This window comes from Triturus cristatus, chromosome 6, assembly GCF_964204655.1.
Source record: "Triturus cristatus chromosome 6, aTriCri1.1, whole genome shotgun sequence".
In the NCBI taxonomy this organism is placed as follows: Eukaryota; Metazoa; Chordata; class Amphibia; order Caudata; family Salamandridae; genus Triturus; species Triturus cristatus.
This window is the reverse complement of record NC_140589.1, coordinates 865,472,995-865,486,840: the sequence shown is the minus strand read 5'-3', so window position 1 is coordinate 865,486,840 and position 13,846 is coordinate 865,472,995. Positions and strand designations below refer to the sequence as shown.

Genomic DNA, 13,846 nt, shown 5'->3' with positions numbered 1-13,846 from the left:
CCCATTTCTGGCGCAGGGCTTGTAGAGGGGTCGTGATCAATTCCCGGATCGCTTTGTAGTGCCAAGTGACTAAGGGGCATATGTATCAAACTCCCCTTTAGCGAATCCTAATTTGCGAGATTTTGCGATTCGCAAAATCAGATTCGCTAAACGGGATGTATAAAATAAATCGCTAATCATTTGCGATTCCTTAAAACTCGCAAATAATTCGCAGAATCCCGTATTGCGATTTCTTAATAGCGAAATTCGCTAAATAAGAAATCGCAAAAACGGGAATCTGCAAGCCTGGTGCAGGCTGATGACATCACAAACAGGAAACTGTAGTGATTGCCTGCACCTGCTCACCTGAGCCACACCCAGAGGCTGCTTGTGGAGTGTGAGGAGGCTTTCCTGGAGACAGCAACCAGCAATGGATCCCAAACAAAACCAGCAGGGCAAAGATGCAGAAAAAAGAAAGAGAAAACACAAGTTTTCAGAAAAGGAGCAGGAGGTCCTCATTGAGGAGATGGTCTGCAGCCATGAGCTCCTGTTTGGGAAGAAGGCACTCAAAGTCCCAGAGGCCAGGAAGAGGAAAATCTGGCTGGAAATACAGAGCAAGGTGAATGCTGTTGGAGTCACCACACGCACCATCGAGGAGCTGCGCAAGCGGTGGTATGATATGCGCCAGAGGTCCAAGGAGAGGGTGGCAGCCAGACTCAAGGATGCCAATCAGACTGGAGGAGGACCATCCACTGCAGAGCAGCCAACCCCCCATGAGGAGCTCGTGGAGTCTACCCTCCTGCCTGAGAGCGTTGGTGGTTTGGCGTCAATAGACAGCTCCGACCCCTCATCCAGCAGACAAGGTAAGATGCATGCCAAATCACCCTGCACTCCTCCCCATCCCTTGCACACTCCCCCAAATGCGCATAGTAAACTCCCAACATGCCAATCCAGCCCAGGTCTTACAGCACACCCAGCAATGCATCATGGGACTCGTAGTACTGTGTCTGACTGTGTGTCCATGACACCATCACAATTAAATGCAACATATGTGTTTTGGGGATCATTGAATAGAAATGTGTCAGAGGTTAGCCGTCAAAGATTTGTAACTTTATTGAGTGCCACATGCAGACAGTAACACAAACTCATATAGTCCCCTTTACATCCACAGCACACGGCATGCCACAAGAAGACAGCGCAGAGGGAGAGGAGCCTGCAGACCCTGCGGACTCCAGCGATGAGACAGAGCAGCAGCCAATTCAGCGCAGGAAGCGCGCACATGTGCCCCCACTGGCTCCATTTGAGGACGAAGTCCCAGCAACAGGCGATGACACCGACAGGAGAGAGGGGAGTCAGGGTGTGACAGACATGCCCCGTCATGACGCACCAACACCAAGGCAAAGGGAACAGGCCATTTCCAGGTCAAGGCCCAGGAGCAGCACTGCAACAGAAGGAGAAGGCACCGTGTTCTCCGGCTTGGAACAGTGCATGCTGCAGGAACAGCGCCTGCAAAGCAAGGCAATGCGGTCAATAAATCGCCAGCTAGGCCACATACATCAGGACAATCGCAACATGGTAGCGGCAATACAAGTGCTCTGTGCCACTTTGAGGGACACCCAAGCTGCCAATGACAGGGCTGGACGACGTGCCAATGCACGGCTACACAATTATACTAAGGCAGTCAACCGCCTCTGCACCACCACCAGCGCACTCACACGCAGAAGCGTAACCATGCAGGTGGACATGGCACATTGCTGCCAGGACATAGCACGAGGGCTGGCGCAGGTGACCACTGCTGTGGAACAGCTGCAGACAGCCAATGCTGGTGGCAGCGCACTAATGGCCTCTGCTGAGAGTGAGGACACATCGAGTCGCAGCAGCATCACTCCAACCTTGCCAGGTGAAAGACGCCGCAGTGGCAGACAGGTAGCAGGCCAAGGGCGCACCATGGGGGGCACTCACCCTGGACGGCACCGACGGAGGTGATCATCTGCGGGGACACTGACTGCAACACGGGTGCATTAACCCGCAAAAGGCTGTTTGCCCTATTTCTTGTGCCTTCTCTGCACTGTGTGTACAACATGTGCTGGGGACAATTACAATTTCTTTCATGTGAAGTGTGATTAAACACTTGACACATCATCAGGCTTTGTAGTCTCATTTCCTCAATACTCACCTAAAAGTAGTTTCGTGTGATCTCAGTCCGTCTCTGGCGTCCAGCAGCTGCCCCAACTCCTGGTGCTGGTCTGGCAGGGGGAGCAGGGCGCTCGTCATCCGATGTGTCTGTATCGGTCACATCAATTGTGGTGCCTTTCCTCATTGCCATGTTATGTAGCATTGCACAGCTTGCCACGATTTTACAGCAGGTCTCAGGGCTGTATTGCAGTGCGCCTCCACTCTTATGCAGGCACCTGAAGCGGCTCTTCAGGATTCCGAAGGTTCGCTCAATGACACAGCGTGTGGATCTGTGTGCCCTGTTGTAGCTCCTCTCACTTGCATTTGCAGGATCCAGGTATGGGGTCAGGATGAAGTCGCGCACTGCATAGGCACTGTCACCTGCATGGAAAAAAACACAATAGGTGAGTCAATGTCCCCCCCCCTCAACTGATGTAGTGGATGTATTGATGTGTGCAATGTATTTACCGAGCAGATACCCCTCCCCAAACTCTCCAGCACTCAGACGTCTGTGTATTCCACTGTGTCGGAAGATGAAGGAGTCATGTGTACTGCCGGGGTATTTGGCTACGATGTCTGTGATGTGATACTTAGCGTTGCACTCAATCTGTATGTTGAGGGAATGGTAGCATTTCCGATTCCTGTAGACATATTCAGTTTCTGCTGGGGGTGTGATGGCCACATGGGTCCCGTCAATGCAGCCAATGACGTGGGGGAAACGTGCAATCTGGTAGAAGTCCAGTATCGTTTGCTGTAATGCCTGTTGGGTGGTGGGGAAGTAAATGTGATGTGAGAGCCTCAGTAGCATTGCATCTAGGAAGGCATGGAAGAAGCGCGAAAGTGCACTCTGTGACACCCCACCAACCTCCGCTATGACCCGTTGAAAACTCCCTGACGCCAGGAGGTGCAGGGAGCACAGGACCTGCACATGTGTGGGAATTGTTTGTGCCCTGCGAGTGGGGTTTCAGCTCCTCAATCAGGTCCATTATGGTCTGTGGGTGCAGTCTGTACTTGTCATAGATCTCCTCTTCAGTGTTCTGGAACAGGGTGATGCGCAGCCTGAAGATACGTTCCTGTCTCATTCTCCTGTGTGCAAGGGCCCGAATACGCAGCCTCCTGGCTATCACGTACATTGCAGCCATTGTGGGTGTGTGCGTTGCATTGTGGGCTGGTTTTTGAACCTTGCACCAGTTTACCACCTGCAAGCAATTGGTGTTAATAGCGATTTCTTAATTAGCGAATTTCGTAAAATCGCAAATTGTGAATTTTTCATACATGTGTTTGCGATTTCTTAGCTAGCGATTTCTTGTTAGCGATATTCGCAACGCTAAGGAATCGCAAATTAGGTATTCGCTAGGAAATTCGCTGTTTTCTTGTTTCGCAGCCTAAGAAATCGCTAATTTAGCGATTTCTTATTTTTCAGTTTGGAAGTGTGTCATACATATGAAATAGCGAAAAATCAGTCGCAAACGCTGTTTTTTGCGATTCGCAGCGTTTGCGACTAATTTTTCCTTTCATACATATGCCCCCTGGTGCCTCCCCGCGCCCATACATAGAATTGTGTGCAGCACCGGGTGTGTCGGTGGTTCGCCCTCAGTGAGATCCCAGCCGTGTCTGGCACTATCTATTAAACGTCTATGTACCAGGAATTGCCCCGGGGGGAGATCATAGCCTTCCCTCATTTGGGCATATGTTTTCAGCTGCCCATCTTCAAACAGGGACTCGACCTCTGTCACCTCATGCTCAGTCCATATCCTGAGGGCGTTGGAGGTGAAATATTTCTCCTGTTGTGGGAATCCTACCAATGGAAGCAGCGGGAAATTGAGGGGCTGACCCCTTGACATATGGTGTATGCGCATCATGCATTTGCGGGCTATCGATATCTGCAGGGGGTGTGTATGCGTAGGCTTGGTACCCGGCATCAGTAGTCTCCTGAAGGCCGGGAGAGGTATCCGGCCATTGTTGGAGAATATCTCTTCTACGTGGCGTTCTGCCGTCCAATGGGTCAGCCACTAAAGCTTGGCTGCTAGGAAATAAGCTTCAAAGGAGGGGGCTTCCAGACCTCCTTGTGTTGTGGGTAAGTAAAGGGTTTGTAAGGCTACCCTGTGTCTACCACCCCCCCATATCAATGCTGTAAATCGTGTGGCTAGTTCTTGAAAGAAGGAGCGAGGCGTTATCACTGGGAGATTAGTAAAAGAGTAGAGCAGTCTGGGTACCATGACCATCTTCGCTAAGGCTACACGCCATATGGGGGCCAAGGGCAGGGTCTTCCAGAAGGCGACCGCCGAACGTAGCCCGGCCAATGTCTTGCAGTGATTTCCCTCATAGAGTCTCTCCAGGAATGATACAGTCGTGCTCCTAGGTATCGGGGTGCCGCAGCATTCCAACCGAGCGTCTGGGGCCCAATCGTTATCTCCAAGGGAGATAGGTGGGGGCTCAGCGGAAAGATCGTCGATTTTTCGCAATTGACTTTGAGTCCGGAGACCTCTGCGAAGTCTCGTAATATTGTCCATATCGGTGTAAGGTCACTCGCGATGTCCCGCACGTAAATCAGGAGATCATCGGCGTACAGCGATACGCTATGTATCGTGTCTGCTATTGGAAAGCCCCAGGTCTCGCCCCCCTGACACAGACAAATGGCCAGGGGCTCCACTGCCAAGGCGAAGAGGAAGGGAGACAAGGGGCATCCCTGCCTCGTCCCCCGCCCCACCGGGAACGGAGTTGAAATGTACTTCCTCATCCTCACCCTAGTCGTGAGGCCCTTATAGAGGAGTTGTGTGTATGCCATCAGGGTCGGGGCGACGCGCACTTTACGTAGGACAGCTAATAGGTACGGCCATAGTAGTGTATTGAAGGCCTTTTCGAAGTCTAGAATTAGGCATGCAGCTCGAGGTAAGTGATCTTCCGCTCTATCCTGGATGTGGAAGAGTCCTGTGAGACGCTACGCCTGGGGAGAAACCCGCTCTGGTTAGGGTGAATCAGTTGTGGGAGGACTTGGATGTACCGATCCGCTAAAATTTTCCCCAAGATTTTACAATCTGCGTTGAGTAGACTTATGGGCCTGTATGAGGTTGGGAGAGTGGTATCCCTATGTGGTTTGAGGAATGTTACCAGGGTAGATTCCCGGAGTGATCCAGGAAGTTCACCTCTTTGCAACGCGTCCTCGTACATGGACACGAGTCACGGGGTCAGCTGGGCTGAGAAGGTGGCATAGTATTAGAGGGGAAAGCCATCCACACCCGGCGCCTTACGTCATGCCAGTGCCCTGATTGCGTGGTTTACGTCCGGGGATTTTATCTTTGTCTCCAACGCCTTCCCATCTGCAGACCGGATGCTTGATAGAGGCAATAAATGGAAGAACTGGGACAACGCCTGTCGTGATGATTGTGGCGGAGCCCGATAGATTCCCATGTAATAGTCCCAGAAAATGCGCAGTATATCTACTTGTGACCGTTTGCGGGTACCCATCACGTCCATCAATTCTGTGATTGGTTGCATGTCCATGTCCTGTTTCGCAAGCCAGGCGAGGAGTGTTCCCGCCCTGTTTCCCTCCCGATGTACCCGGGCGGCATACGCTCTGAAGTTGTATTTGCGAAGGTCTCTCATAGTCTCTGCATAAGATGTTTTAGCTATCGCCACTTGCTCCGGGGTAGCTTCCCCTTTATCCCTGCTTTTTGTTAGGTCCGCCAATTTCGTTTCCGCAGTTTGCAGGTATTGCTCTAGTGTTTTTTGCACTCCTACTACTTGTTGGATACAGTGTCCCCTAGCCTCAACCTTAAACGCGTCCCATTCTATTGACCTAGATGAGGCTGTGCCTGTATTTAGTGTGAAGTATTCCTGGATGTGGTCGCCGTGTGTGTGGCAGTATACCTAATCAGTGAGGCACTCCCGGGGTAATTTCCATGTGGGTACCGGGGGGTGGGGCAGTCTCCATCTGAGGGTTACTGTATGTGCGTCATGGTCGGACAATACTCTGCCCAGGTAGTCAGTGTGCTGTATTTGAGGGAGCAGTGTTGCGGAGCAAAGAAATCTATCTAGTCTCACCCTGAGATTGTTCGTGGCGGAATAAAAGGAGTACACCTTAATGTGTGGGTTCTTTTCTCACCAGGCATCCGCATGCCATTGTCCAATGGGTAACCCAGTTTCTGAATAGCTATGTCTGTTTCAGTGCAGGGGACTGTGCCGGAGGGGGATGAGATCTATCCAAGTTGATGTCCAGGGTGCAGTTATAGTCTCCTCCCAATAGCCATGGCACTGACGTGTATTGTGCTAACACTTCAGTAAGGCGGACCCAATTTTGATCCTGCTCCACATTGGGGGCATAGATGCTTCCGACCAGTATTTCCTTACCCTCGAGGAGTCCCGCTAACAGGGAGTACCGACCTTCTTTGTCGGTCACTCTGGACTGTTCCCTGAAGGGGACCCCAGGTCGTATCTAAATCAGGGCACCCCTGGCGAATGCTGAGTAGGTTGTGGTGCAAATAATACCTCGCCATTTTTTACGTAGGCGAACCACCTTTGTCGCCGTCAGGTGCGTCTCCTGTAGGAGAGCTATCTGTGCTTGCTGCCTCTTAATGTAGGCGTAGATTGCATATCGTTTGCTCGGTGTGTATATGCCCCTAACATTTAATGTAAGGATTTTCAGGTCCGTGTTAGGGATCTTGGCCGCCATAGTGCCTAGCGTCTGGTTGGTGTTTCTCTTGGCTTAGTGTCCCCTTCGTCTCTCGTGCCCCCCTGCCACCAGAATGCCTGCCACTCGTATCCGAACCATATTTCTCTGTGCCGTGTGTGCGCCACCCTGGGGGTATTGGGGGGACGTGAAATGGGGAGGGTGAGGTGAACCAACGGTAAACAGTCCCAACTTATAGGACCTATCACTCGAGGCGATACGTCCAAACTGCACATCATGTGTGAACTTTAGTTTGTTTCATGTGGAAGGTGGCCGTCCGCTTCCGTCAGCCGTGCAGTTCTCCTTCCTTGGAGGCCCAGTGGATTGCGGTTAGTTGAGGCCTAAGTGTCTCTGTGTGGTGTCCCCCGCTCTGGTTTCGGTTATGTCTCCTCGCAGTCACCCGGTCGCCAGTGGGCGGTGCCTGCCGACCTTCCCAAGATGCGCCTTGTGCAAGCTGGTGGGGACAATGCCGGGGGAGTAGCACCTCGAGAGATGGTAGTTAGAAGTGTCTTCCGGGGTCTTTGGTAGCCAGAGACCCTGCTGCCTGTCGGCGGGGCTGTGGGGATGCTCGGTGTGCGAAGTTCATTGCGCTTTAGTTTAGGTTCCGGGTCTGCAGTAGAGGTGGAGGCCCAATGTGTTGTTAGTAGCGCCTCTGGGTCCCATGCACGGCAGTGGCCGGCCTCACGTTCCTGCCACCACCCAGCTCAAGATCGTGCCCCACTAGGCCTCGAAGGGGCCGCGTGCGACTCCTTGGGGCACACCTGCGCTATGCTCCTCCGGTCTTTTCCTTGGGTGGTCTGTGTGCTGTCTTTGCCCTGTGCCAGCCCCAGGTGGTTCCTCTGCCGAGACCGGAGGACCCCCGTCCCCTCCATACAGGCCTCCGATGCGCCTCCAAGTTCTGCTTCACCCCGCAGGCCCCGGGTCCTGGCCCCCAGCGGAGTTGGAAGGCCACTGTGTCAAGGTGCTATTGCCGGTGGCGCGGGTGATTAGCCGGTTCCCGTCACTATTGAGTGGACCCCGGGGCCTCTCCGTGTAAGCCTGCTCGCCCAGGCTGTATTTTAATTGCGTCTCTCCCACGCACCTCGAGGCCCGGTGTTGTGGCGGGGAGGGTATCTTGTGTGGGTGCTTTTATGGGGGTGTCGCGGGTGATTTGCTGGTTCCCGCCACTATTGAGTGGGCCCCGGGGCCTCTCTGTGTGGGCCTGCTCACCCAGGCTGTATCTCAATTGCGCCTCCCCCGCGCACCTCGAGGCCCGGTGCCGCGCCGAGGGAGGGTATCTTGCGTGGGCACTCTGTGGAAGTGTCGTGGTGTGCCCCGGTGTCTGGCTGGTGTCCCCTCCGGTGGGGGCCGCCCCTGCGTGGGATCAGCAGTGTGCGGGGCCCACGAGCGGCCGCAGCACCTCTCTCACCTGTTCCCTTCTCTTGTGTTGCACCACTCGGGGGCTGCTTAATCTCGACCGCCAATCACCACGGGGTCCAGAAGTCGGCAATCGACGGGCTCTGCCTCCGGGTCCAGTCCGGACGCGGGAGCGCTCAAAGTCCACAGGGTGCCGCTATTTTGCAGTCGCAGCTGCGACCCCTTCGGAGCCCCCGGCGTCGTCAGGGGCATCACCTCGGCCGCCCCACCAGGCTTATCGGGTGCTTCTCAAGGGCGCCGTGACTATGGGGGCATTTGCGGTGGGTTGCGATCGGGTTAGGGCATATATTAACCGCTTCAGTGCCCATGACGAGATGGTCTCGTCATGGAGCGCGGTTGCGCTGTGCCCATGACGAGACTATCTCGTCATGAACCCCGCCCGCTAATGCAACGGCCGGCACAGGGCGGGGAAAGGGCGTGGCACTGAAGGGGTTAAGTATTATGTTGCGGGTTGGCCACACCCCAAGGTCTTATGTTAGTTCTATGTTGAGACAGTCTTTGTACAGAAAGGATGTCCATGTGAGTTTGCCGAAGTTTGTGCACATGCATCCTGTTATGTAATATGGGCACATAATTATTCATGCAAAAAAACTCAGGACATCTACCTTCACACAACCCTACAAACGTCAGAAAACGAAGATACTGATCTGAACAATATCTAGACAATCTTTTAAGCAAAGATTATTTCCATCTATCTATACTGGAATAAGTCTAAATGATTGGTGCTGGCGAGAAATTTTTGTGCTTCTAGGAAAAGCAGTTTTCAATAAACTGCCATTTTCTAAAAAATGATTGAGTTAGAAATACATAAATCGGCTCATAAAAAATATAAGTATTAAAGTGCAATTATATTTATTCTAAAATTGAATAGTAAGCTTAAATTGAGTTTTGATATATGTCCTCATTTATTCAGGTATTAATGTATGACATTTATTATAGAATTGCAGAAACCCCGATGGAGATATAAATGGGCCCTGGTGCTACATAACAACCCCCGGAGATAAGAAATGGGACTATTGTGATATTCCTAAATGTGGTAAGTGTGATTTGTAGATTTGTTTATCAGTCACTCTGATTTTTTTGAGGCCTTAGAAGGAATGCACATTTTTTTCACTTTGATTGGATAAGTCTTAACATTTAGAATAATTAATTGCCTATATCAATCCATGCACAACAAACACCTATTTGCACTGGACTGCGCCTCTTTTTTTATTGGAAAAGTATCAAAAGATAAGATGCAGTAAGCAATACAGTAATAATATTTCATTACAGAAGTAATTAGAAAAATTATGTAAAAAAACAACAGTGCAATGTTATACAACCAAAATCTAAAACGCCTAGAGAACGGTCTCAAGTGGCCAATTTTATACAATTTCTGAATTATTTAAAATCCTCAATAGGTAGCCGGTATACCAAGAACAAAAAGCCTCGCTACCATCTCACACAGCTTTTTCAGTTTTGAACTTTTTGGGTTATAGTGCATAATCGTTAATTTCAGGCCACAAGGAAGAATAAACCAGGGCCAGCACATCCAAGGATGAGGAAGTTCACTCTGCAGCCAGGCCCTGGCAATGCACAATCTAACCACTGTAACTGCATAAAAGTAGATTGAAGCCAGATTTCATGGGATAGCGCTTGAATGGCCCAACACATTAAGCTTTGAATCATAATCAAGGCCCCATTGTAATACATTATTTAACTTATTGAATACTGAAGCCCATAATAAAGAAAGGGAGGGGCAAGTAGCAAAAATATGAGTAGCGTCTGCCCCTGGAATTATACAAAAAAAGCAATCAAAGGGCAACACTACATTGCCCGAAGGCCCCTTTGTAACAATCTATTGGGAGTATATTATGTATCATATAAGGTCTTATAAAATTTGACTTAAATTGTGACACTTTCGGTATGTCCAGATTCAGCCGAATATTGACCCGGATATCCCCCCCATCACACCAAGCCTAAATTCTGGGTCCAGTTGTTCCCTAACTGTTGGAAATGCTGTTTATTGGATCCACAAGAGACCAAGGTGTTATACAGAATGCTAATAGACGGAACTTTAGACAAACGAGAATACAGCTCCAAAAATAGATTGGAAGATATAGAAATGTACTGAGTCTGTGGGGGCCAATGAGAGACTCAAAAGGGCCAAATATCCAATTAGAGTTGTTTAATACCACCCTGATGCTAAATTGTAAATAACCCTCGTACAGATGCAGTGGCAAGTTAGGATTTCGGCCGAGGGAAACGTACTGATTAAAGGGTGAAATACTGCAATATGTTTTAATTGAAGTCCAAATCCTATGATAGACAGTCAATGTCTTCAACCTGGTGCATTTGAAATATACTGTCTTAATAAATCCCTGCATAGATACCGTAGTACAATTAAAAATAGAGAACGGATAAGCCACCGTGAGGAAAGGGCCAGACCACCCATATTACGAGGTATCTGTAGATACTGTATGGCGCAGTAGGGGTTTTTATATTCCCATATAAATCCATGCCAAATAGTCTCTACCATCTTTAAAAAAACTGCTTAGGGATATATAGTGGTATGAACCGAAACAGATACAAAAACCAAGGCAAAATTACCATTTTACTCAAATTGCAACAGTTAATCTCACCCAAAAGCTTATATTATTTCCAGAAAAGTATCAAGGATGAATGATAAAGTCCCTCATATTCTAAATCAACCGTATCTCTCACACAGGGGGAAATCTAGACACCTAGACAAGTAGGTTCTCTGACATGGCAAACATTTCTTTTTTCTTTTTTTTAAAACTTTATTTATTTGCATTGTCTTTTCCAAATAATACAAAACATACAATGCTTGTTAAGCATATCCAGTTACATTGCATATCAGCACTTATTCACAGCACATCAGAAAGCATTTGATCCTTGGCTATAGTACACAGTAAACTTGTTATTCAGGCAAGTTGTACATGACAACACATTTTACTTCTCACTTGTCTACCCCTTAACTCTACGCCGTCCGGTTGCACCGTCTGGCCAGCAGACTTGTACTAATAACTCTTATGCGCTCATCTCATTGACATTCGTACGCTGAAGGTAGTTTGTGAAAGGTTCCCAAATGGCACAGGGTCTAGAATTAGGTGAGAGCAGTTCAGGGTATATGTTTTTATGCTCCTGACATTATGTTATATCTGCAAGCCACTCCTTGCACTTGGGGGTTCTGCCGACATGGCAAAAATTTGCGTCGCCTAAAACAGAGCAAGTTATAACTTGAGTTTTGCAAATATTCAATTTATACCCAGAAACTGTCCTGAAATCAGCTGCCACCGCCTCAATACCAATGTGTGCTGGTTCAGGAGATAATGAACTCCACTTGATTTTTTCTATTTGATTATAGTTAAAAAATAATAATCTGCTCACCAAGCCAGTGACCACGTGCCTAAATATGCAGTGTGAATCGTTGTTAGATTGCGCTAGAAAAATATTCGTGGTTAAGTTCAGCATGAATTTCCATGGGCAATCAGACACAATTCAGTATTGTTGAAGCTGCTATATGCATGACAATGCCATGGGGCACATTTCTAACTACAGCACCTATACAGAGTGTCCTCATTTCTGTATCATATGCTACGTGAAGGAAAGTAAGTGACAGGAGAATGGGATGTCTACTGTGTTAACACATCAGCCAACAAATGGGGGACTAAAGACAGGTGGAACTACATAATCCCTTACCTTTGCCTCAATCCCTTACCTTTGCCTCTGCAGACTACCAATGCACGTGTCAAAAGGGTAAGGACACTCTTGGGCAGCATCACTCAACAATTTTTAGTACTACTTTTAAAACATCGACTAACAGTCGAGGGAAGTCTACATGAATATAACTTTCATGGAGTTTATTTGTATTACATACATATTTTGGTGAGCTCTCACCTCTTCTACTTTCTCCACTGCTTCATAAAATAACAACATTGTAAATAGTAATACATAAACAATAATTCTAAAAAATTAATTCGATTCTTATTTTTTATAAAAGTAGTGTAAAGATCAACACAAACGATCAAGCAGCATAAGATAATCTAATGTAATTGAAGTTCATAACCATGTCAGTTTAGGCAAGTATTTAACTACAAAGCCGTAGTTTTAAATACACTCAATATTGTCCTCTTGCTACTTGTTGTCCATTAACAATGATGATCAGTCACAGTTAATATTATAATACATTGTACACATTTTTATGAATTATGTACATACTGACAAAGTTGAGAGGTTGCTAGGATTTAGCTTATCTTCACATATCACACAACTTCAGCAGTAGGACTTTTTGGTACAAATTAATTTATCTCAAACACAATCCCTTGAATATAGATTCCATACAAGCTTTATAAGGAAATTTGAAAGTTATGTATCAGGTATAAATAGAATAATACACAGGTTACTAAATGACAGGCCAGTTCCTCAAGTAAAGTGCTACTTTGGTAAGGCTTGTGGATTCTTTCATACTATAAACCTACTTTATCTCAAAAACATGGTATTTTGGTGGAATCACAAAACCATTGTTGAGACTAGACTCAGATGGAGATTGTGAAGGACATAGATATGTTTCAAAATCTAGAGACAGAATTGAATCCCCTCTCTGGCTCTCAGCCCCTGATCCTCCTCTCCAATTCATAAATTATCCAGTCACACCACTTCACACACATAAATGCAAACATGATGCTAGAAGATGCAAGATACCACTACAGTTGTTTTGCAGTGAGGAGATGATTAACACTTTTTTGTACAGTTGCGTGGTGCCGAACAAAAGCATTTTAGTAGTAAATTACACATTTAGATGCTCAGAGTAAGGACTCTTAACATTTTTGAAATTGCAATGTTAATTTATAATGTTGGAAAATCTGCCGATATGGTACCCTTCCCACCAGGATAAACTTGAGAATAGTATAGGAAAAGCCCCTTCTTGGTAGGCCTTTATACATAAATGAGTTCATGGGTTTGTGGGCATTCACACAATTTTGCAGGGAGTTACTCACTCTGGTTTTTCAAGTAGATGTGCATGTGTTAAAATCGACATTAAGAATTTTTGAAGGGTGGGAATGGGAACAGAACATTTCCCTATTAATGTGGGAACAGGGACAGAACTTTCTTAACTGTGAAAATATTGCTATGGGGAGATAATAAATAATTAAGCAAATGCACAATTATAAATTATTTACTCATGTGGATAGTAGAATATATACATCAGTAACATTTTCTGATGTGGAATGCTTCTGGAAATCTGTGACTGCAATGCAGTTACAGGAACACTCTCATAAAAGAGGAAAATGTACTCCAAACAAATGACTAATCATACTAAATTAGATAATCTGAACTTTTGAAGTGTGCCTTTATAAAGTTTACAAACACATTTTGGAATATAATTAACTTATTTTCCCCCAGCCAAGACTTGTTTATTGGTCATATATAAGTCTATTCAGAATTGCACAAATGCCATCAAATAACTGAGTAAGGAAGCATCATTTCCATTAAAATTACAATAACAGCCAAGACCCTACATTCCGAAAGTGTTATATATTACATCTAACATTAAGTTTAAGTCTTCATTGAAAATATAATTTGTGCCTAATACTGAATTTTCAA

General features: G+C 47.1%; 1 protein-coding gene across 1 annotated transcript in view; it reads left to right on the top strand.

Annotated features, from left to right (window-relative positions):
- The window catches only part of PLG (plasminogen), a 300,429-nt gene that overhangs the window by 234,366 nt on the left and 52,217 nt on the right, over window positions 1-13,846 (top strand). The window contains exon 14 of the mRNA XM_085611450.1: window positions 9,179-9,275. Within this exon, the coding sequence (XP_085467576.1) occupies window positions 9,179-9,275 (97 nt within the window). The remainder of the gene's footprint in view (window positions 1-9,178; window positions 9,276-13,846) is intronic.